Source organism: Microcaecilia unicolor, chromosome 3 (assembly GCF_901765095.1).
Source record: "Microcaecilia unicolor chromosome 3, aMicUni1.1, whole genome shotgun sequence".
Taxonomy (NCBI): domain Eukaryota; kingdom Metazoa; phylum Chordata; class Amphibia; order Gymnophiona; family Siphonopidae; genus Microcaecilia; species Microcaecilia unicolor.
This window is the reverse complement of record NC_044033.1, coordinates 379,864,713-379,890,066: the sequence shown is the minus strand read 5'-3', so window position 1 is coordinate 379,890,066 and position 25,354 is coordinate 379,864,713. Positions and strand designations below refer to the sequence as shown.

At 44.5% G+C, this 25,354-nt stretch overlaps 1 protein-coding gene across 2 annotated transcripts in view; it reads left to right on the top strand.

Annotated features, from left to right (window-relative positions):
- Positions 1 to 25,354, top strand: part of DTNB (dystrobrevin beta) — a 425,808-nt gene that overhangs the window by 113,925 nt on the left and 286,529 nt on the right. For both annotated transcript variants that reach the window (XR_003941631.1, XM_030198634.1), the window contains exon 9: positions 6,127 to 6,251. Coding sequence is in view for 1 of the 2 variants with exons in the window: in XM_030198634.1 (XP_030054494.1) it covers positions 6,127 to 6,251 (125 nt within the window). In the remaining variant the exon portion in view is untranslated. The remainder of the gene's footprint in view (positions 1 to 6,126; positions 6,252 to 25,354) is intronic.

Below are 25,354 nucleotides of genomic sequence, written 5' to 3'. Positions count from 1 at the left end.
AACGTACCTAAGGATTAATCAGAACATAAATATACAATAAAATCATATTAAAATGATGATAACACAACTGGAACTTGTAAAAAAGACTTATACAAAGAGTGGACACATGTACATTGAAAGTGTTGCACCCAGTGTGTAAAAAATATGCAAAATAAATGAAATATAGAAAATAAATTAAAAGGATGGATATTACCTTAGGACAGAATATTCAGTGCATAAAGGTTGCGTACACTGGGTTCCTCAATGCCAGTGTGAGCTGCTAAAAAGGAATTGCATATCTCAGTCATTTAAAATATATATATAACTACAGAATTGCAGCAGTGTTCACAAAATATCATCCAAGAACAGAATCTTGGGGGGGGGGGGGGGGGGGGGGGGGGGTCACATAGTACAGACCTCATAATAAGAAAAAGGGGATAGTCTCACCAAATCCCATAGTAGAGCAGGCAGAAATTTGGCTGTTTGGCAGATACACTAAGAGGTTGCCTGAACACGTGGGAAAATCACCCGTTAGCATGCTTTTGTAAAGGAGCCCCTAAATGAGGTGTCACCAGTGTCTTATACAGGGGCATCATCACCTCTGTTTTCCTACTGGCAGTTCTCCCTATTCACCCAAGCATCTTTGTAGCTTTCGCCGTTGCCTTTTCTACCTGTTTGACCACCTTAAGATCATCACATACAATCACTCCTAAGTGTGCACAAAAGTTCCTCACTCCCTAAACTGTACCATTCCCTTGGGTTTTTGCCGCTCAAATGCGTTACCCAGCATTTTTAGCATTAAATCTAAGCTGCCAAATTCCAGACCAGCTGAAAAACTGGGTAACATATACATAGTAACATAGTAGATGACGGCAGAAAAAGACCTGCATGGTCCATCCAGTCTGCCCAACAAGATAAACTCATATGTGTATACCTTACCTTGATTTGTACCTGTCTTTTTCAGGGCACAGACCGTATAAGTCTGCCCAGCACTATCCCCTCCTCCCAACCACCAGCCCCGCCTCCCACCACCGGCTCTGGCACAGACCGTATAAGTCTGCCCAGCACTATCCCCGCCTCCCAACCACCAGTCCCGCCTCCCACCACTTGCTACTACATACACTATCAGTGACAGCTATGAACAATTACAAATCTTTATTATTTTCAAATGTGTAAACATTATTCTACTAAATACATAAAATGTATAAAATCCTACAAACACCCTACTCTCTCATCACTCATACCACCACTCATCAAACTTCAAACATACATCAACTCCGAACATCAAATATTTCTAACAGTATAATCAATGAATCTTATCATCTAATAATGGACACGACTGGCAGTAAAACACAAAGAGACTTGTGCTATATCAATAGCAAATGTCCAGCCTTCAGCTGATACCACCATCATCACACTTGCTGGAATACTGTCAATGTGTTACCAGTACTTCCTTGGTTGTCTATATTATTGCAGATTTAACCGATTAAGCAGATTTAAAAGGTCCCGCTGTGGATATCACAAATTCTCTGAGGACAAGCAGACTGCTTGTTCTCACATGTGGGTCGGCGTCCACGGTGGCCCAGGAACGGAGATTTTTCCAGTAAAATCCAACCCTTAGAACGAAGGGGCGCTTCTACATCCCAACCTCAAGTCTCTGGCTCTCACGGCCTGGAGTTTGAGAGCTTAGAATTCACCTCCTTGGGTCTTTCGGAGGGTGTCTCTCAAGTCTTGCTTGCTTCCAGGAAAGATTCCACCAAGAGGTGTTACTCTTTCAAATGGAGGAGGTTTGTCGTCTGGTGTGACAGCAAGGCCCTAGATCCTCTTTCTTGTCCTACACAGACCCTGCTTGAATACCTTCTACACTTGTCAGAGTCTGATCTTAAGACCAACTCCATAAGGGTTCACCTTAGTGCAATCAGTGCTTATCATTGCTGTGTAGAAGGTAAGCCTATCTCTGGACACCTTTTAGTTTGTTTCATGAAATGTTTGCTTTTGTCAAGGCCCCCAGTCAAACCTCCACCAGTGTCATGGGTTCTCAACGTCGTTCTCACCCAGCTGATGAAAGCTCCTTTTGAGCCACTGAATTCCTGCCATCTGAAGTACTTGACCTGGAAGGTCATTTTCTTGTTTGCTGTTACTTCAGCTCATAGGGTCAGTGAGTTTCAGGCCTTGGTAGTACATGCACCTTATATCAAATTTCATCACAAAAGAGTAGTCCGCACGCACCCTAAGTTCCTGCCAAAGGTGGTATCTTGCCAACATTCTTTCTCTGTCCTCATACCCGCCCTGGTGAAAGCAGATTACATACCTTGTACTGCAAGAGAGCATTGGCCTTTTACGTAGAGCGGACAAAGCCCTTCAGACAGTCTGCCCAGTTGTTTGTTGCTTTCGACCCCAACAGGAGGGGAGTCACCATCAGAAAACGCACAATTTCTAATTGGCTAGCAGACTGCATTTCCTTCACTTAGGCCCAAGCTGGGCTGACTCTAGAGGGCCATGTCATGGCTCATAATGTTAGAGCCATAGCTGCGTCAGTGGCCCACTTAAAATTGGACTCCATTGAAGAGATTTGCAAAGCTGCAACGTGGTCATCAGTCCACACATTCACATCTCACTACTGCGTTCAGCAAGATACCCAACGCGATAGTCGGTTTGGGCAGTTGGTGCTGCAGAATCTTTTTGGGTTTTAGAATCCAACTCCACCCCCCCAGACCCATTTTGATTCTGTTCCAGGCTGCACTCTCAGTTAGTTGATTTTGGTTTCAGGTCAATCTTCGTTGTTTTGAGTAAGCCTGGTTGCTAGGGATACCCCAATTGTGAGAACAAGCAGCCTGCTTGTCCTCGGAGAAAGCGAAGATACTTACCTGTAGCAGGTATTCTCCAAGGACAGCAGGCTGATTGTTCTCACAAACCCCCACCCTCCTTCTCTTTGGAGTTGTTCTTGTGTTTATACTTTTTGATTAAACTAGAGAGGCACACTTGTGCGGCGGGCGGGAAGACCTTCGCGCATGCCCGGTTCGTGTTGCTTCAACGAGGGAACTCTCCAGAAAGACTTTTATTTTGCTTGCTTTGAGAACAATCAGCCTGCTGTCCTCGGAGAATACCTGCTACAGGTAAGTATCTTCGCTATATGACGGAAGGGTGAAAGAATTTAAAGATCAAGTTAATTCATTAAAGGAAGAGACATATAAGTACATAAGTAATACCACACTGGGAAAAGTCCAAGGGTCCATTGAGCCCAGCATCCTGTCCATGACAGCGGCCAATCCAGGCCAAGGCACCTGGCAAGCTTCCCAAACGTACAAACATTTTATACATGTTATTCCTGGAATTGTGGATTTTTCCCAAGTCCATTTAGTAGTGGTTTATGGACTTGTCCTTTAGGAAACCGTCTAACCCCTTTTTAAACTCTGCCAAGCTAACCGCCTTCACCACGTTCTCCGGCAACGAATTCCAGAGTTTAATTATGCGTTGGGTAAAGAAACATTTTCTCCAATTTGTTTTAAATTTACTACACTGTAGTTTCATCGCATGCCCCCTAGTCCTAGTATTTTTGGAAAGCGTGAACAGGCGCTTCACATCCACCTGTTCCACTCCACTCATTATTTTATATACCTCTATCATGTCTCCCCTCAGCCATCTCTTCTCCAAGCTGAATAACCCTAGCCTCCTTAGTCTTTCTTCATAGGGAAGTCGTCCCATCCCTGCTATCATTTTAGTCGCCCTTCGTTGCACCTTTTCCAATTCTATTATATCTTTCTTGAGATGCGGCGACCAGAATTGAACACAGTACTCAAGGTTCGGTCGCACCATGGAGCGATACAACGGCATTATAACATCCTCACACCTGTTTTCCATACCTTTCCTAATAATACCCAACATTCTATTCGCTTTCCTAGCCGCAGCAGCACACTGAGCAGAAGGTTTCAGTGTGTTATCGACGACGACACCCAGATCCCGTTCTTGGTCCGTAACTCCTAACATGGAACCTTGCTTGACGTAGCTATAATTCGGGCTCTTTTTTCCCCACGTGCATCACCTTGCACTTGTTCACATTAAACGTCATCTGCCATTTAGCTGCCCAGTCTCCCAATCTCGTAAGGTCCTTCTGTAATTTTTCACAATCCTGTCGCGAGTTAACGACTTTGAATAACTTTGTGTCATCAGCACATTTAATTACCTCGCTAGTTACTCCCATCTCTAAATCATTTATAAATATATTAAAAAGTAGCGGTCCTAGCACAGACCCCTGAGGAACCCCACTAACTACCCTTATCCATTGTGAATACTGCCCATTTAACCCCACTCTCTGTTTCCTATCCTTCAACCAGTTTTTAATCTACAATAGGACATTTCCTCCTATCCCATGACCATCTAAAGTTAAAGAAGTACAGTCCGCTATAATAAAATAGAGGCTTTAAATAGAAAAGTGGAAAATTTGGAGAATCAAGCTAGACATTAAATTTGTGGCTGTATCCTTAATAGACAAAATATATTTTCTTCCTAAGGAGAAGAAGACAGGAGTGGTTGGCGTGGTGAATGATAGTATTGTTTCATTGGGTTTGATCAATAGTTTGGATACCTCAATACTACATGCAGCAACTGCAGTGCTGGAAAGAGCTATACTGTTGGTTACATTGGTGTTTGAATAAGATTTGAAGTCCTTGATGCAAATATGGGTTTTGAAAGGCTTCTAGACTGTTTGAGGGACAATAAAAATTTTGGTTTTCCTGATGTCTCTAGGGTTACCCAAGAGAGGTATAAGTTGTTTCGCCATTGCACCAAGCGACTGTCAGTAAGCGTGGTTTTTCAATTACAGTTTCCTTGCAAATGTATTTCAAAATATGCAAATGAGCAATGTGTTTTCTCTATCCCTCAACAGCTTAGATCTTTTCTAAATATTAAAAGTTTCACAACTGGAGGACCAGCTCCTTTACTTTCTATATGTGCGGTTTGAACAACTAGGATCTGTATATTAGTTCGAGTGGAGGAGTGGCCTAGTGATTAGGGTGGTGGACTCTGTTCTTGGGGAACTGGGGAAGTGCGTTCGATTCCCACTTCAGGCACAGGCAACTCCTTGTGACTCTGGGCAAGTCACTTAACCCTCCATTGCCCCAGGTACAAATAAGTACCTGTATATGTAAGCCGCATTGAGCCTGCCATGAGTGGGAAAGCGTGGGGTACAAATGTAACAAAAAAAAAACCTGCTTATTAATACTTTCCTGTGTTTCCTTTTTTTATTTTTTTGCTGCCTGATGTTAGTGACTTTAAGTCTCCCCTACACACTTTTAATGAACTAAATAGGTGTAGAAGCATACATTTTTTAAATGTTACCTTACAAAATCTTTTCTTTGCTAATTTTTATTTTCATATGTTATTTTGCTGTCCTCCCTGTTTACTACTATTGCGCGGCAGTGCTGACACAGCCCATTCAAAGTGAATGGGCTGTGTCAGCATTAGCGCCTTAGTAAAACGGTGTTGTATTTTCTATTGCAAGAGGTGTCTTGTAAATTTGATGAAAATGTTGATTAAAAAATTTATAACAACAGAAATCAATAAAACAAATGTCATAACAATGTACAAATTTGTTTCAAAAAAGGGAGCTAGGGATCATACTTATCAACATGGATTACCATTAAGGTGCGTGGTTTTACTGTTAATCCGTTATTAGTAACTAGCTATCATTACAAAGAAAGGGACCTGTGCTAAATTGCATGAGTTCAAGGTAAAATAACACACTTTAATGGTAGCCCACATTGATAACTAAACCTCTGTGTGTCACAGTTGATGGCTATTGTTATGCCTGCTGAAGGGAAGAAGTTAAAAGTAGTAGCAGGGAAATACGAATTGACAGTTGTCTCGGTGAGGGGTGGAACTTTAAATCAAATCCATTCTGTAGAATGTAAAGCGTGTTAAACTGTATGCATTTTAAAATAAAAACTCAAAACACTCAGAAGAATGAATATTTGTTTTAAAAAAATTTCACTGCTGCTTTCAGTTAGTGCATTACTGGGTTTTTTTCTTTGAAATGTTTTAGCTGCTACTCATGATTTACTTTAAACTCACAAATGATTATTGTTCATGTTGAATACTGATATTAGACTGATCCATAATTCAGCATTTTTTTTTGTCTCACTTGCTCAGAAGTCACCTGCGAAGAAGTTAAGTCACGCTATCAGTAAGTCGTTTGGTTGTGTTCCTTCCAGAGAACCATCTCATCCCTTATTTCCTGAGTACCCAGAGAAACCACTTGACCTGGCTCACATAGTGTAAGTATTTCTCTTTAAGATAATTTTTGTTTGTTAAAGCATCAGTGCTTCCATTTCATTAAGCAGATCAATCCATAGACTGGTGGGTTGTGTCCATCTACCAGCAGGTGGAGATAGAGAGCAATCTTTTGCCTCCCTATATGTGGTCATGTGCTGCCGGAAACTCTCAGTATGTTCTCTATCTCAGCAGATGTGTGGTCACACAGCAGCAGCTCTGGCTAGGTCTCCAAGCCTAATTGTTTAGGTTTTGTTGAGTACCTGGGGTTGAGGGCTCTTCGTGAGCAAGTGTAAACCTGGTGGTGCCAGGTCCCTCCTTTTCTCCCCCCTCCCGCTGGCTCCGTTTTTCAAAAGCTGTTTTGAATTCATTCAAACAGTGGTAAACAGTGGTAAAAAGTTTTATAATAGGGATAATTTTATGAAAACTTTTATGCATTTAGGATCAGATTCTATATATTGCTTCGATAAAAATGCATTTACCGCTGTTCTATAAACTTCACCTAAAGTTAGGCGCAGTTTATAGAATACGTGTAGCACCCATCCCCGTGACATAACTTTAGGCACAGTCATTTATGCCAACTGAAACCTGGTGTAAATGCCCAAACCTAACGTAGGCAAGAATCGGACATATTCTTTAACTGTGCATGTAATTTTTAGGAACATGCCCCTTCCATGGCCACACCCCTTTTTGAGATATGCATATTAGAATTTATGCACACCACTTTACAGAATGCTCTTAGAAAATTGTGCTCGTGAATTCTAATTAGTGCTGATAATTGCTTGTTAGTGCCCAGTTATTGGCGCTGACTGGCTTGCTAAGTTGTGTGTGCATCTTTAATCACCATATATAGAATCCAGGGGATAATATCTGTTACCTGAGGAAAAGGGCTCTTATAAAATTATATGGCTATGGACTGGATTCTATATATCACTCTAAAAAATTGGCACTGAAAAAAAATACACCTAGGCGTACTTTATAGACTATGCCTAAATTGCCATTCAGTTTATAGAATACGGTGAGGCGCCCATCTGCATGACTAAATTTAGTCTTGGGCAGTTACGCCAAGTAAAACTTGGTGTAAGTTCTGACACCTAAATTAAGCACAGACCGGATGTATTCTATAACGACATGCATAGATTTTAAGAATGTCCATGACCCGTTCATTTCACACCCATAGCCACACCCCATTTGCTACTCTGTGACTTAGAATTTACGCCCATCACATTACAAAAAACGTTTAGACAATTGTGCATGTAAATACTAATTAATGCTAATTAGTGTCAATAATTGCTTGTTAATTGGCAATTATCGGCACTGATTGGCTTGTTAGCTAATAAAATTGCACATGCAAATCCAGAATTTGATCAGATTTGCGCACACAACTTAAGTCGTGCTATATATAATCCATGGATAAATGTGCATATTTGTATAACCACAGAAAAGATGGCAGGTATATATTCCCTGAGGTGTGGTTTGGGAGGAGCAGGGATGATGTTACAATGTTTATATTTTATAAAATATGCAGGTACACGTACACTTATTACTTAAGAGCAGGTGTAAATTTGTACATTAGAATTTGGGGTTAACCACCCAGAGCTATTTTATAAAGGCACATAATCAGTTGTATTGCCTTTATAAATAGGCATCCTTTTAGTCGCAGATGCATAAACAAATGGAGTAAACGTGGAGCATTGCTTATAGTATTCTTTGTAATCCCTCTGTGTGTACATATGAATATATATGTGACCCAGAGGGAACGGGTAATTTGAAGGGATATCCAGATGTTCTTTTGGTTTTGAAAGAAGAATAAAATGAAATCAAGGAGGTCTGTTTCTAAAGTGCATTCAGCTTTATACATATGAGAAAGGAGATCAGGGGTGGAGCAAGATGGGGGGGGGGGGGGGGGGGTGCCTACCTAAGGAAGTTGGTAGTCCTTGTCCTTTTGCTTATTCTTACTTGTCCTTTGTGGAAATAATTCCCAACAAAAGAAGGGATTTCTGAGAGACCCTTCCGCAGTCTTCTCTGCTGCATTGGGACAGCCGCAGATTTCAGACTTCCTTCAGGGTTCTTCCATTAGAGTTAGTTAAGGAGTGGCTCCAGCATTGAACCCGCAGACTAGAGACTTACAGGCTTATTTTCGAAAGAGAAGGGCGTCCATCTTTCGACACAAATTGGGAGATGGGCGTCTTTCTCTCATGGTCGCCCAAATCGACATAATCGAAAGCCGAGTTTGGGCGTCCCCAACTGCTTCCCGTTGCGGGGACGACCAGAGTTCCCGGGGGAGTGTCGGAGACGTAGCGACGGTGGGACTGGGGTGTGCTTAACAGATGGGTGTCCTTGACGAGCACTTGGCCAACTTTACTTGGTCCTTTTTTTTTTTATGACCAAGCCACATAAATGTGCCTTAATTGACCAGATGACCACCGGAGGGAATCGGGGATGACCTCCCCTGAATCCCCTAGTGGTCACTAATCACCTCCCACCCCGAAAAAAAAACAACTTTAAAAACTTTCGTCTTTTTTTTTTTTTTTTTTTGAGAGTATGGGTGAAGGACGTCCTTTGCTATGCCTCCGTCCCTGCGACAGCAGTTGAGGACGTCCAAAATGTGGATGTTTCTGGGAGAAGGACATCCATGCCTGCTATGCCTCCGACACCCCCTTTATTTATTTGGATTTTGAATCACAAGTAGCAGCAATGGGATTTGAACCGGCCACCTCTGGATTGCAAGACCAGTGCTCTAACCACTAGGCCACTCTTCCACTCTTCTCCCTTGAAATTTAGCCGTCCCTGTGGGGGAGGGGTATTATGCAGGTCCCTGGGTGGGGGGAGGTATGTGTGTGTCAGTGGAGGCATAACAAAGGCATGGACATCCTTCTTTCAAACATTTTGGACGTCCTCAACTGCCCCCCCCCCCCCCCCCCCACACACACACAGGGATGGCCAAATTTCAAGGGAGTGGAGTGGAGGAGTGGCCTAGTGGTTAGAGCACTGGTCTTGCAATCCAGAGGTGGCCAGTTCAAATCCCACTGCTGCTATTTGTGATCCAAATAAATAAATAAATAAATAAAGGGGGTGTCAGAGGCATAGCAGGCATGGACGTCCTTCTCACAGAAACATCCAGGTTTGGATGTCCTTCTCACAGAAACATCCACATTTTGGACGTCCTCAACTGTCGTTGCAGGGACAGAGGCATAGTGAAGGACATCCTTCACCCATACTCTATATAAAAAAAAAAAAAAGAAAGGCGTCCTTGACGAGCACTTGGATGCTTTCACCTGGACTTGTATTTTTCTAAGGTTGTAGATGACATTTTATTTAAGGTTGTAGACGGCTATTATACATGCAGCTTGTCTGCATGTATGAAGCCGTCTTTGTCATGCGAAGAGCAGCCACGTGCATGCGATTTCCTTCATGCATGCCCGTTCCTTTCCGAATTGCTAAGGGATCGGTAAGAGAAGGGCTTTTTCCGTCCAGTTAGTGCATCAGTTAGTCCACTGCAATGCTCCCTAGGGTGCCCGGTTGGTGTCCTGGCATGTCAGGGGGACCAGTGCACTACGAATGCTGGCTCCTCCCATGACCAAATGAGTTGGATTTGGTCGTTTCTGAGATGGGCGTCCTCGCTTTCCATTATTGCTGAAAGTCAGAAACGACCAAGTCCTGGGGACGACCATCTCTAAGGTCGACCTAAATTTGCTGATTTGGGTGTCACCAACTGTATTATCGAAATGAAAGATGGCCGCCCATCTTGTTTCGATAATACGGTTTTCCCCGCCCCTTGTTGGAGCCATCCTGCGAGGACGTCCCCAGGAAAACTTGGGCGTCCCTTTCAATTATGCCCGTCTATGTGTCAGTTGGAGAAGAGATTTCATTATCCCCCACCAAAGAGCTGTGAGGCTAATGAGTGGAGAGTCCTCACAATGTCAGCACAAGTTCAGCGCATTCTGATGAGGTCTTTGCAGCTGAAGCGGCCAGAGGGCCAGCATTGGAGAACAAGGTGATCCGGTGACCTCAGTCATGAGCAGGTTGTACCATAGTGGATAATACTTTGATTTAACAGGGAGGATCTTGGGTGAAATGGCTGTGGTGGCTCCTCAAGGGGGAGGAAGTATCCTCAGTACTTGCCACAGTGCTCCTGATGCTGTTGGTAATTTCCCTGGACACAGTTTGGACTGCACCGGTGAGATTTAATGATTTGCTTAATATTTCATTTAAAGAGATCGCAGAGGCAAAAGCAACTACGGGAATGTTGACCCAGAACTTCAGTGGTGCATTGGGTAATGTGAAAGCAAAATTGTCAACTGTGGACCAAAGGCTTGAAGAGATTAAAAAAGTCCAGGTTGAACTGGTAAAGAATAAAACCTGGTCCATTGTCAATTATTATTATTATTATTTAATACATTTATATCCCACATTTTCCCACCAATTGCAGGCTCAATGTGGCTTACACATATCTGTGGAAAATTAGAGCACATAGAGAATAATTATAGATGACATGATGTCAGAAAGTTGAAGCCATTTTCCCTGTGCAGCCACCATATTGGTGTACCCTAAATAAACTATCAGCTGCATCCTTAAATCTTTCCTTCCCGCTCTTGCTCATCCGCTGTCACATTTTTCAGCTTGATTAGATCTGCTTATTTTTATTTAATCTCAGTTATAGAAACATACCAGCTTGTGTAGCATGTGGATGTATACCAAAGAACCGTTGGAATTATCTTTCATTGGTTAGAGTAGTAATTTGTCCTATATCGTAATCGTGTCATTTGAGATTTTTCCACCTAGTAAAAGGCCACCAAAACAGACGACATGTTATGAGAATTAGGTACCCAACTTTCAGGATTTTTAAAACTTTTAATTAGGTTGAAACTAGGAATCAGTTGTGTTTCAACAATTTTATTGATGATCCAGCATATTACACTTAACCTAGCAGCTCATTCTCCGAGGACAAGCAGGCTGCTTGTTCTCACATGTGTGTCGACGTCCGCGTTGGCCCGGGAGTTGGCAATTTTGCAAGCAAAATGCAAAAAAGGTTTTGCCAAGCCTTCTGCCACGCGCTCAGCGCAGCCGTCTTCCCGCCCGTCGCATGAGCGTTCCCGCTTAGTTATTTTTTCTCTGTGGTGAGGTTCAGTCGAGTTTTTCCCCACTCCTTGCAGGCCCGAGAGAGTTTTCTGCATTGATTTCTTTCTTTATTTCTTACGATTTACTGCTTTTTTTTAAAACTCTCATAGTTTTCTTTACTTTTTTGCCCCTTTTAAAGTTTCCTTTGTTTTTCGACGTGGCCGGCTTAGGCCGTGCGGTCGGGTTACTCCCTTCTTTTCCTGCCCTTTTTTCTTTTAACAGGCACGATAGCGTCTTTTGATTTCGCCGAAGCCATTTTTTCTTCCATGTCATCGAAGACACCCAGCGGTTTCAAACGTTGTACTCGGTGCAACCGAACTATGTCGGGTACCAATACCTAGTCTTGGTGTATCCAGTGCCTTGGGCCCGACCACAGCCCAGCTGCTTGTAGTCTGTGTCTTCACATGAAGAAATGGACCCGAGCGTCTTGAGAGGCTCAACGAGAGAAGCTTTTTGGGGCTCAGTCCGGTCCTTCAACGTCAACATCGACTTTGGTACCGAGGGACGCATTGACGTTGGGAGCGAAGGTAATGGCTGCAGAATGACCTACTCGTGCTGGGAGCAGTGAGGCATCGAGTGGATCGTCACCTGTCTCGAGGCCTCCTGTTATGCAGGCCCCCCAGGACCGACCTTTGTCGGACCGGGCCCTGAGGAGATGTGAGGATTCCACATCTTCCTTAACGGTACCGAGGAGTCTTGATGACTGGTGTCGAGTGAAGGCGAAGAAGCACCGTCTTCGATCTCCTTCGACACATGGTGCTGGGAGCTCTGGGGCGTCGAGGGATTCGGCACCCGAGAAGCGTCTGCACTGAGAGGATCGCTCTCCCTCTATTCAGGAGGTGCCAATGCGTCGGTCTAGCAGCCCGGTACCTGCTCCCGAGCCTCGACATATGCCGATCCTGCAGCCTTGTCCGACGGCGGCTCTTGAAGTGCGCATCAGGACCCTGCTCTTCCAGACCTTCTGGAAGGGTTACTGCACCAGTCTGCTTCGGTGTCGGGGGTGCTTGCGCCTTCTGTACCATCGGCTACAGCGGTTTCTGGCCCTTCGCCTGTGGTGAGGTCCCCGACCTCAGTGCCACCTGCGGCATCGGTGTCGGCTGCCACCCAGGTTGACTCGCCCTTGATGTCGGTGGAGGAAGCTTCACCGGAGTCTATGCGGGCGTCGACTTCTCGGCACCACCATCGAGGACATGGTTCCTTGGCGTCAAGGCAGGCTCAGTTTCTAACTGCTCTGAGAGATGTCTTGTCCGATACAAAAGATGAGCGTTCATGGGAGGAAGAGGAGGATCCCAGGTACGTTTCTTCTGACGAGTCCTATCGGATTCCTTCTGAACCTTCCCCTCCACCAGAATGGAGACTGTCTCCACCGAGAGTCTATCCTTTACCTCCTTTGTCCGGAAAATGGCTGCGGCTATTCCCTTCCCTATGGAGGTTGAGTATGAGCCGAGGGCTGAGATGCTCGAGGTCCTGGATTATCCTTCTCCACCTGGAGAGGCTGCAACGGCTCCTTTGCATAATGTACTGAAGGAAGTCCTTATGCGAAACTGGTCGTTCCCTCTGTCTAACCCCTTGATCCCGAAGAGAACTGAATCCCAATATCGGATCCACGGGGGGGGCCTGGATTGATGAAGTCTCAGCTACCTCACAACTCCATGGTGGTGGACTCCGCTCTCAAAAGAGCCAAAAGTACTAGGGACTATGCCTTGGTGCCCCCCAGGCAGAGAATCTAGAACCTTGGACTCTTTTGGGAGGAAGGTGTATCTGGCCGCTATGCTTGCAGCCAAAATTCAGACATACCAGGTCTTCACGAGCATCCACTTGCGGAACTCGGTGAGGCAACAGTCTAGCTTGGTTGATGCGCTCCCTCCGGAGCAGGCTGAGCCTTTTCGCCAGGTGGTCAAGCAGCAGAAGGCGTGTCAAATTCCTGGCCAGCGGTACGTTCGACACTTTTGATGTAGCATCCAGAATCACTGCTCAAGGTATAGTGATGCGCGGACTCTCATGGCTGCAAGTTTCTGACCTGGATCATTCGGTCCAGCAGCGGATGGCGGATGTTCCTTGTCAGGGGGATAACATTTTTGGTGAGAAAGTAGAGGATCTGGTTGATCAGCTCAAAAAGCACAATGATGCTATGGATTCCTCAGTGGCGTTAATGTACAGGAGGTGAAAACTCTGGAATGAGGGGGCATACGATGAATTTAAGAGGAAATAGACATAGGAGGAATCCTGTTTTCCAAGCATTGTCTAAGCCAGGTCACAAGTACCTTGCAGAAACCCAAATCATGGCAACACACCATACTACAGTTGCTTCCCATGTCTGTCTCAATAGCAGACTATGGATGTTTCCTCCAGGAATTTGTCCAAACCCTTTTTAAACCCAGATACACTAACAGCTGTTACCATATGATATGAAAAGGTTTTACATTACCTTGTTATTAAATGAATTTTCTAGGATTGTTTGCTAGTATAGCAAATGTTTTCCAGAATTCCAAGGCAATTCGCATGCTTACTATCAAAATTAAGTTGTGCATTTTTTTCTGACTATAAATTTCTATCAGAATGTCAAAAGAGATGTTATTTGCTCTGGGGGACTTGTCTATACTGTTGCGCTTTGCAATATATATGTATCGTAACTGCAGTTAAATACAACCACCATCTGGCATATTAATGTTAATCTCTTCTAGGAATTGTTATTTTTTGTAGTGGCCCTGTAAAGTGCTATTTGAACAGTTTTTTGGCTTTTATTACTTAGACCAGCATTTCCCAAACTGTATGCCGCGCAAGGAAATGGAAGATAAGGGCATGCATCAAGTGCACACTGCCACCATGTAGCTGGCCTGTAGCTTGAGAGAACGCACACAAGACTGCAAGACCAGCGAATCCTTGCTTCTCGCCGCCAGCTGACACACAGTTCACCCAAAACTGCAGCTGAGAAACAATGCAGCAGTGATTCATAATCATTGCCTGCGCTGGCCCCTCAGGTCTTCCTCTGCTGCGTTCTGCCCTGACATCACTTCCTGTTTTCTCAATGGTGGGACGTGGCAGTGGGAAGCCTGCGGGCTGACACAGGCAGAGAATATGAATTGCTGCTGTGGCCAGTGACACCTCAGAGTGGAACGGGGTTCAGAGAGAGAGGCAGATGCCATCAAAATGACTCTCCAGCAAGCCCAGGTATTTTTCTCACATTGCAAAGCTGCCACTCACAGACTTTCTATCACAACTTCCCACACCCATCCTCTCCCTCAATTCCCCACAAAGTCTCCTCCTGTTTTCTCCATGCTCACTACCCTTCACCCTCCTCCTTCCCCACTGTCTTGAAAGCCCCTATCCATCAAATGAGCAGGCTTGGGGCTCAGCCTTGTTATTGACCCCTTGCCTACTACTCATTTAACCACATAGGGGCCCTAATTTATATGATTTTAAGACTAAGTGATAGTTATGAACATTATCACATTGCACTCATTTTTAATAATACCAACATTTTGAAGGTAGTATGCATATTGTTTGCCTCTGATGTAGTAGCAATAAGCCGCCGGGGGGGGGGGGGGGGTGGTGGTGGTGCTGTGGTCAACTGTTAGATATTTCTTTTGACTTAGGGGTGCCGTGAAAAAATGACTCACACATTAAGGGTGCCTTGAACCGAGAAAGTTTGAGAACCACTGTCTTATGTTATGATTCTGCTAGACAGGCAGGGGAATGACTGGGACTCGCTTCTGATTGGCCTGTTCGGGACTGAGCTGACGTCTGAGGCAGCAGACGTCAGAAGTCAGATCTATTGAAACCTACCTTTCCCCACAGTCCATGCTTTAGTGTTTGATCCCTGTCAGCTGAAGCCTGTTACCCTCTCTGTCTGTGCTAGTAGCACACCGTGCTTTCGTGAGAGTTTGTTTACTCCTCTCATTGCTCATAACTTCTCTGTGTGCTGGTTGTTCCCAGCGTATGCTTGTTTGTTTCCCTAGCTAAGCTGCTTTCCCTGATTACCTTGCTCTCCTGCACCTGTGGGTGCTCTGTCTGTGTGCTGGTTTTCCCAGCGAATGCTTGTTTGCTTCCCTAGCTTAGCTGCTTCCCTGATTACCTTGCTCCCATGCACCTGTGGGTGCTCTCTCTGCTCTGTCTCTGTGTGCTGCTGAGTTCTGGTAGGAACATTGTTTGTGTTTTTCCTTTGTTAGCTTTAAACCTTTGACTACTGTGTAAGCCCTGCTTCTTCCTGACATGAGTGTTGTTAGCAGCCCTTCCCTTTAGCCTGCTCTAACTCTTTGTCTGCTGTGGTTGTCTCCTGAGTCCTGTACGCATTGTTTCTTATCTGTCGGGTGTATGTAAAGGCAGTTTTCCATGTTTGCTTCCTTTTCCTTTGTCGGTAGTGTCTGTTATTAGACTCTGTGGCACAGCCTTGTGCACTCTTGTGTGTGGTTTCCCTTGACCCTTGAGTGCTGTGTAGCACAGCCTTGTGTATCCCTATAAGTGGTTTCCCTTAATCCTTGAGTTCTGTGTAGCACAGGTGGCTTTCCTTTTCCCTTGTGCGCTGTGTAGTACAGCCTAGTGTATTTATGTGCTGTGTGGTACAGCCTAGTGTATTTGTGTGCTGTATGGTACAGCCTAGAGTGTTCCTGTAGAGCTTCACTCCTATAGAGTCTGTGTCCCATTCTGTCCTTGGCTTTCTCTTCCCCTGGTTGTAGCCTGTACCTGCCAGCTTCTTGTCTGTCGCCCTTCCCTTGTGTCACTAGCTAGCACTGTGTGCGTTGCATGTGCTCCAGTCCCTTGTTGTTTTTTTTCCCCTTCCCTAGTTTGTGACTCGGTTCCAGATCGGCCGTGAAGCCCGTACGCTTGGACTCTGTACGAGTGGGTTCTCTTTCGGCCGTGAGGCCTGCCTGAGTGGTCTATCTCCCCTTTCTGCTGGTGCTGGTTGAGTGTCCTGAGTGTGCGGGGCTTTGTGGCTGTGGTATTGTGTAGCGCCTGTTTGGTCCACCCTAGGCCTTGGCCAAGATCCTTTCTAAGCCTCGGCCTAGGCTCAAGGGCTCACGAACGGATTAACACAAAGGTTTCATAGCTCTGGCTGTATCTCTAGATCTTTCAGCTGCCTTTGATCTTATTGATCATTTGCTTTTGTTGGCTTATTTGGCTTCACTTGGTTTTACTGATACAGTTCTCTGCTAGTTTGTTATTTCTTTGCCATCGCACCTGTAGAGTTATTACATCTACTGAAGAATCACGCCTCAAACCTCTTTCATGTGGTATACCACAAGGATCTATCCTTTCCCCAGCTTTATTTAATCTCTTTCTTTGTTCTTTAACCACTTTAATTCAAAGTTTTGCCATTTCTTTCCACTTGTGTGCTGATATTTTACTGCTTTATTACACAGATGCAGGCAATCCAGACTTTTCTCACTTACAAACTTGTCTTAATTCTGTTGCCCAGTGGTTTCAATTGCATCGCTTAATCCTGAATAAAACTGTCAGCTGTTGACTTACTGGCCATCAATCCTGCACTTCTTCTGACCTTTACCTATTTAGTGGCAAAATGAGTCCAGTTGACTCATTCTGATATCGGGGTCACCCTAGACTATCAGCTCTCTTTCCTGCCAGGTGACTTCCCTTTGTAATACAGGATATTTTATACTCCGATAACTCTGCTCAGTTCGGAGTTATTTTGATCATGATTCATTCCATTCTTTGATGCTCTCCCTTCTTATGTCTTATATTGATTATTGCACATTGTCTATTCCAGTCTTCAGAAGTCCACCCTGAAATGGCTACAGGCACTACAGAACACAGCCATACGTTTAATTTGCAAAGCCCATTAATCAGATCATGTGACTCCTCTGCTTCAAAAACATTATTGGCTTCCAGTGGAACGGCAGTTACATTCAAAGACTTTAGGCTGGGTGCCCCTCCATACCTTAATGCTTTAGTTATTCCCCATACCCCAACCCACATTCTTAGATTGCTAAGTGACCATCGCGTAGGCCTCCCTATTGCCAAGTTAGCTCGTTATGAGAAATGATGCAGTTTTCTTCTTTGTCCCTTATTTTTGGACTAATTTACCTTTGTACATACATAGTGAATTATCATTTAAAAATTTTAAATCTGTTCTAAAAACTTGGCTTTTTCAACAAGCCTATACCATCATCCTGCAGTATGTGATAACTGCATGATGCACGATTTCCTGCCTGCTGTATTTTCTCTCCTGTGGATTGACTGAGTTTCTGATAGGTCACTTATTTGGAGTTCCTTTCTGTTTATCCTTTAGTCTGTGAACCGCTTAGCCTTGCTTTGTCAGATGAAATGTTATATTAAATTATGAATAAATAAATAAAAATTGGCCAGCCTTTATTCTGTTTTATCTGTCGGTATCTGTCTGGCATAGCAGCAACATTCAGTGCTACCAAACCCAGGGAAAGCAGTGTCTTCCTCCATGTCTGTCTCTTACAAAGACACGAAGAAATTATACCAACTCGTGAACAAACTACTAGACATCACCTTGGTCACCACAACCAATACAGACATCCCATCTGCCGACAACCTGAATACTTCAATGAAAAAATTGCAAACCTACGTAACACGCTACCTCAGGTCAACACCGATATCGAAAATTTCGTCACTGGCTTGGACCGAACCTGGTCAAACTTCGCTTTCCTCATCGCGGAAACAGTCACCCAGGCGATTAATAGGTTCTCCAACTCTCACTGTAAATTGGATACCTGCCCCAGCTACCTAATAAAATCCGCCCCCCATCACTTCATAGCCGACCTTACATCCCACTTAAACTACATGCTTCAACGAGGTCTCTTCCCTAAGGAAAATGGCAACATCCTATTCACCCCAATACCAAAAGATCCCAAGAAAAAATCAAACGAAATCACTAACTACCGCCCAGTAGCATCAATCCCACTGGTGGTCAAACTGATGAAAAGCATGGTAACCAAACAACTTACTGATTATATAAACAAATTCACAATATTACATGAATCACAATCAGGATTTTGCCCCGCCATAGCACTGAAACAGTACTAATTACCCTCCTAGCCAAATTCAAGCAGGAAATAGCAGCAGGCAGCTTATCTCTGGAGTTTTTCTTCTGACCAATGATACAGGTGCTGCAGTCTACATATCATAGGACTGTAGTTTTCTTCCTGAGGTCTTTTTTTTTTCTCCCACAGCCTTTTTCATATTTTGAGCTCGTATAATAAAGCTAGTCCTGAAGAGGTGCTGAGAGAGGACCTACTGAATAGAGGAAAACTTCACCAGTGTCTCTTACCTGCTAAAAATTACATTCAAACTTAGGAAAAGGTAAACTTGGAGTTGAATAGGTAATTTCAATGTCTTTTTATTACTCTACTTATTCAGCAAAATCAGTTTAGACAATAGTATAGCCTTTTAAGTTTAGTATTTTAGGTTGCATTTTAGAGCTTGCCATAATAAGTTTAGAGCACAGATACCAGTAGAGGGAACCTGGCCTAGTGATTAGGGTGGTGGACTTTGGTTCCTGAGGAACTGAGTTCGATTCCCGGCACAGGCAGCTCCTTGAGACTCTGGCCTTAACCCTCCATTGCCCACCGCATTGAGCCTGCCATGAGTGGGAAAGCGCGGGGTACAAATGTAATTTAAAAAAAAAAAAATCCATCCTATCTACCCCAAGGCTGATCTTTGATTTATAGGCTCTCCAGCCAATTAGGAAGAAGACATTGTAGATTGAAGTAGATTTTGTTTTGTTTGTTTGGGTTTTTTGTTTTGTTTGTAACGAGTTCTGTGCCTGATTTATTTATTATAGGAAAAGGTTTATTTAAATTCTATTTTTCTATTACCGGGGAAACTGTTGCTTTTAATTTTTTTTCTTATCTTAGAAGAGAGGACTTTTTTTTCCTCTTTAAGAAGCTTCTTTGTTTGCTTGCGCCAGGATTTTTATAATTACTGTACACCGCCTTGAGTGAATTCCTTCAAAAAGGCGGTAAGTAAAGCCTAATAAATAAATAAATTTTACCTCCAGTTCAAAAGGAGAGGTGACATAAATAATCTCTTTTGAAGTCCCCTTCTGAGGGTTAGATCTTAACAGTGCATCTTTTCTAGCAAAAAAGGTGCCGGTACTCAAATGCTAGGCCACCTTTCAAGGGTGGGGTGATCACTGAGGGATCCACCCCACAATAGCCAGGCCCCCTGCAACCAGTCACAGAACCTATGACAAGGCAGAATTGGTGTGTAGAGCCTGAGATCTTTCATTAATACTTGGGGCCCTTGGGTCAATTTTAGCAGACAATGGAAAAGGTGCCGGTACTCAGTACCCCCCAAGTACCCCCACAAAAAAAGCCCTGGATCTTACACAAAAGAAGACAGTTGCTAGTTTTAGCCTACAGGACAGCTGAGGAAAAAATCAGGGACTCTAGAAAGGCTTTTTCTGTTTTCTTTCTACAGGAGCAAATAACTTCTGCAACTACAGTATGGCAATTGAATGCAAATACTGCATTCAATCAACTTTTAAAACAAATAGGAGGAAATACTTTTTCACGCAACTCGCGAGAGGATGTGATAATGGCGGTCAACGTATCAGGGTGTAAAAGAGGTTTGGACAACTTCCTGGAGGAAAAGTCCATACCCGCTATTTTTATTTCTTTACTTGTTTGTTACATTTGTATTCCACATTTTCCCACCTTTTTGCAGACTCAGTGTGGCTTACATAGTACCGTAAAGGCGTTAGCCAATTCTGGTATGAACAAATACAGTAATGTTGTGGTAGAATAAGGTTCGTGTGTACAGACACATCAGAGAATCGTAGAGAGGAAGAGTTATTATATGTCCATTACGAGCTTTGGTTTTGTTGTGTTGCAGGGTACAGACATTTAGGTTGGGTCGGTAGGGTATGCCTTTTTGAACAGGTTAGTTTTTAATGATTTCCGGAGGTTTAGGTGATCATAAGTTATTTTCACAGCTTTTGATAATGCGCTCCATAGTTGTGTGCTTATGTAGGAAAAGCTGGATGCAAAGGTTGATTTGTATTTGAGTCCTTTGCAGCTTGGGTAGTGGAGATTTAGGTGTGTTCATGTTGATCCTTTTGTGTTTCTGGTTGGTAGGTCTATGAGATCTGTCATGTATCCCAGGGCTTTGCTGTAGATAATTTTATGAACCAGGGTGCAGATTTTGAAAGCAATACGTTCTTTGATTGGGAGCCAGTGCAGTTTTTCTCAGACGGGTTTGGCACTTTTACATAAGTACATAAGTACATAAGTAGTGCCATACTGGGAAAGACCAAAGGTCCATCTAGCCCAGCATCCTGTCACCGACAGTGGCCAATCCAGGTCAAGGGCACCTGGCACGCTCCCCAAACGTAAAAACATTCCAGACAAGTTATACCTAAAAATGCGGAATTTTTCCAAGTCCATTTAATAGCGGTCTATGGACTTGTCCTTTAGGAATCTATCTACCCCTTTTTAAACTCCGTCAAGCTAACCGCCCGTACCACGTTCTCCGGCAACGAATTCCAGAGTCTAATTACACGTTGGGTGAAGAAAAATTTTCTCCGATTCGTTTTAAATTTACCACACTGTAGCTTCAACTCATGCTCTCTAGTCCTAGTATTTTTGGATAGCGTGAACAGTCGCTTCACATCCACCCGATCCATTCCACTCATTATTTTATACACTTCTATCATATCTCCCCTCAGCCGTCTCTTCTCCAAGCTGAAAAGCCCTAGCCTTCTCAGCCTCTCTTCATAGGAAAGTCGTCCCATCCCCACTATCATTTTCGTCGCCCTTCGCTGTACCTTTTCCAATTCTACTATATCTTTTTTGAGATACGGAGACCAGTACTGAACACAATACTCCAGGTGCGGTCGCACCATGGAGCGATACAACGGCATTATAACATCCGCACACCTGGACTCCATACCCTTCCTAATAACACCCAACATTCTATTTGCTTTCCTAGCCGCAGCAGCACACTGAGCAGAAGGTTTCAGCGTATCATCGACGACGACACCCAGATCCCTTTCTTGATCCGTAACTCCTAACGCGGAACCTTGCAAGACGTAGCTATAATTCGGGTTCCTCTTACCCACATGCATCACTTTGCACTTGTCAACATTGAACTTCATCTGCCACTTGCACGCCCATTCTCCCAGTCTCGCAAGGTCCTCCTGTAATCGTTCACATTCCTCCTGCGACTTGACGACCCTGAATAATTTTGTGTCATCGGCGAATTTAATTACCTCACTAGTTATTCCCATCTCTAGGTCATTTATAAATACATTAAAAAGCAACGGACCCAGCACAGACCCCTGCGGGACCCCACTAACTACCCTCCTCCACTGAGAATACTGGCCACGCAATCCTACTCTCTGCTTCCTATCTTTCAACCAGTTCTTAATCCATAATAATACCCTACCTCCGATTCCATGACTCTGCAATTTCTTCAGGAGTCTTTCGTGCGGCACTTTGTCAAACGCCTTCTGAAAATCCAGATATACAATATCAACCGGCTCCCCATTGTCCACGTTTGCTTACCCCCTCAAAAAAATGCATTAGATTGGTGAGGCAAGACTTCCCTTCACTAAATCCGTGCTGACTTTGTCTCATCAGTCCATGTTTTTGTATATGCTCTGCAATTTTATTCTTAATAATAGCCTCCAGCATCTTTCCCGGCACCGACGTCAGACTCACTGGTCTATAATTTCCCGGATCTCCTCTGGAACCCTTCTTAAAAATCGGAGTAACATTGGCTACCCTCCAGTCTTCCGGTACTACACTCGATTTTAGGGACAGATTGCATATTTCTAACAGTAGCTCCGCAAGTTCATTTTTTAGTTCTATTAATACTCTGGGATGAATACCATCAGGTCCCGGTGATTTACTACTCTTCAGCTTGCTGAACTGACCCATTACATCCTCCAAGGTTACAGAGAATTTGTTTAGTTTCTCCGACTCCCCCGCTTCAAATATTCTTTCCGGCACCGGTGTCCCCCCCAAATCCTCCTCGGTGAAGACCGAAGCAAAGAATTCATTTAATTTCTCCGCTACGGCTTTGTCCTCCTTGATCGCCCCTTTAACACCATTTTCGTCCAGCGGCCCAACCGACTCTTTGGCCGGTTTCCTGCTTTTAATGTATCTAAAAAATTTTTTACTATGTATTTTTGCTTCCAACGCTAATTTCTTCTCAAAGTCCTTTTTTGCCCTCCTTATCTCCGCTTTGCATTTGGCTTGGCATTCCTTATGATCTATCCTGTTACTTTCAGTTGGTTCTCTTCTCCACTTTCTCCACTTTCTGCCGTGTTTTGAGCAGTCTGAAGTTTTTTTATAATTATAACGGACACGGTTACTGCGGCTATGCTCATCCGGAGCCAGTCAAAAGCTCGTCCCTTGCTTTTGCTGGCAGAGGTCATGTAGGGCTTTGCTAGGGGGAGGGGGGAGGGGGGAGGTAAAGCATCCCTCTCTTTAGTGCTATGATTACAGATTTTGGCCTGTGGACATTAGTCATAGAGGATGGAGACGCAGGTCTGGGAGCTAAATCTCTGGCCTGGGGATGATGAGTATAGCCTCTAAGGGGTCCACTGTCTCCCCCCCCCCCCCCCCCCACCTTCCTTTGAATGCTGTCTTCCTCCTAGCCCTAGGGGCTTCCAGGTTTCCATCTCTCTCTCTGCATTTCTGTTTCCCCCCTGTTGCTACCTGGAGCTGTTGTTTAAAAAAAAGAAACATAATAGAGGAGTTGAATTGATGCTGCAGATGGGGGGAGAATCTCTAAGGGGCTCTTTTTTCAAACTGCAGCAAAAGGGGGCCAGTGCTGGCGTCGGTGCGTGTTTTACAAGCACACCGAGACCCCCTTTTACCGCGGCTGGTAAAAGGGAAGGTCTTGCTTTCCTGCAGGAAATGGCTGAGTGGCAAATAAAGCACTTGCCATGCAGCCATTTTTTGGGGGGTGGGGGTGGGGTCCTTACCGTCACCCATTGAGCTAGCAGTAAGGGCTCCCGGGTACAGTCCGGCACTACAAAAATCAATACATTTTTGTAGTGCCGGAAATGCCGGCGCTGTAGGGGTGGGAAGTATCGCCGGGCTGCTGTGGTAGCCTGGCGGTACTTCCGCTATAGCGAGTGGTAAGCCCGCGTTGGGCTTACCGCTGCTTAGTAAAAGGAGCTATAAATTTTTGTAGCACTAGATATGACGGTGCAGTAGGGGTGGGAAGTACTGCTGGACTGCTGTGGTAGCCTGGCGGTATTTCCATTATAGCAAGCAGTAAGCCCGCGTTGGGTCTTACTGCCGCTTAATATAAGGAGCCCTAAGTTTGGACCTCCATAGCTGACTGATGGCTTCTCTTGGCCTCTGAAGAATGAGGCTCTGGGTAGCACTGTGGTAAAGCCTCTGAGTGAGGTAGTAGTGGTGCATTGACTTGCCATTGCAGCAGAGAGTATCGCAGGAGGGTGTTGAAACAGTGGTACCAGCCATTGTGTGCAGTACTGGAGCCTTTTGTACTGCTATGGGGCTTGACTGGGGGCGTCATTGGATTGTGGTAGTCTTAGTTCGTTCAAGGGGTCAGCAGTGCTAGGTTTCCCTCAATGGTAGCATGTAGGAAGTGCACCCTCTTAGCTGTCACTGTTCCCATGAGGTGAGGATTAGGTTACCTTGCAAAGACAGTATGTTTCAGAGCTGATCTTCCTTTTGCCTGTGGTCCTTAAAGCTTGTTCTTATCTTCTCATTTCCTTTCCATGAGTTCTGTTAGATCAGTCCAGGACCTACCTAGTAAGACTAAGGTTCAGTGTGTTCCTGTCTAGGGCCTCCCACCAGTTGTGATGGCCTGTAGTAGCGGTGTTGCAGTGTTTGCTGGCATGATTTTCTTGACTGTTTCAGATCTGCTTTGGCAATATAATAAAGGCAAGTTCCAGAGCTGCATCACTTCTTATACTTGTAATGGTGTCACTGTAAGCTCAGTTTTCTCTGCCTCTTCCTGCTGAATGGGGAGCATAACCCACACGTTTAGATGGTCTAGTAGGATTCAAGGAAAGGAAATTAGCAGGTAAGAACAAACTTCACCTGATTAAGTAATCTGGAAAGTTTTAGCCCGATCATTCTTTAGGCTGGAAAGGGGCCTGATGGCAGTATTGATATACAGGACCCCTCATTTGCATCACTACAGCCAGGTATGTCTCTTCCCATTTCCACCAGCCAACCCTCTTTTACTGCCTTGGTGTCTCAGTAGTTCTCAGTGTTTGAATTGCGACCTCAGATGGGGTCTCAAAATTCTTATTGTTGTCATTATCATTTCTGAGAAAAAAAAACCTCAATAGTTGGTGTCATTGCATTGTAGGAGGTTTGACAGTAGGTAGGGACTGCATTAATGTCATCAGCTGATCCTGAAACTTAGCCTGGAGCAGAGGTATGGGGTTTAACTATTTTTGGTCAAACCCATCAAACGTTTAGGAAATATTGGTGTGTCCCTTACCACCAATGTGCACTTTCTGTGCTGAAAATGCAAATGGTGGTCATGGAAATACATTTGCAGAGGGATTGATTTATTTTCAGTTTAACTTTCTTAAAAGCTCCTGGAGTTTTTTTTCTCTCTTTCATGACCTGATTGTTTGCCTTTATTCATGTGAAGCAGGGGCGTAGCCACGGGTAGGCCTGGACGGGCCCAGGCTCAGCCACTTTCCCTCCAGGCCCACCTACCCAACACAGACCTGCCAAGTCTCCTGCGAAACACACGGCACCAGCTCCCATTTCCGGCCACTGCTGCTTCTCCTGTTGAGCAGCAGCGACCGATACAAAAACAAAAAGAGCTAAACAACAAAAAATGTTTTTAAAAAGCAAGCGCGGCACCGCAGGCAGCCATCAGGCATTGGCTGTCGGCTCTGCAGCTGCTCCTCTCGCCTCTCACATCGCTGCGCTCCTCCGGGGTCATCCTCCAGGGGCAGTGACGTGAGAGGCAAGAGGAGCGGCTGCAGAGCCGACAGCCAATGGCTTGCTGTGCCGCGCTTGCTTTTTAAAAACATTTTTTGTTGTTTAGCTCTTTTTGC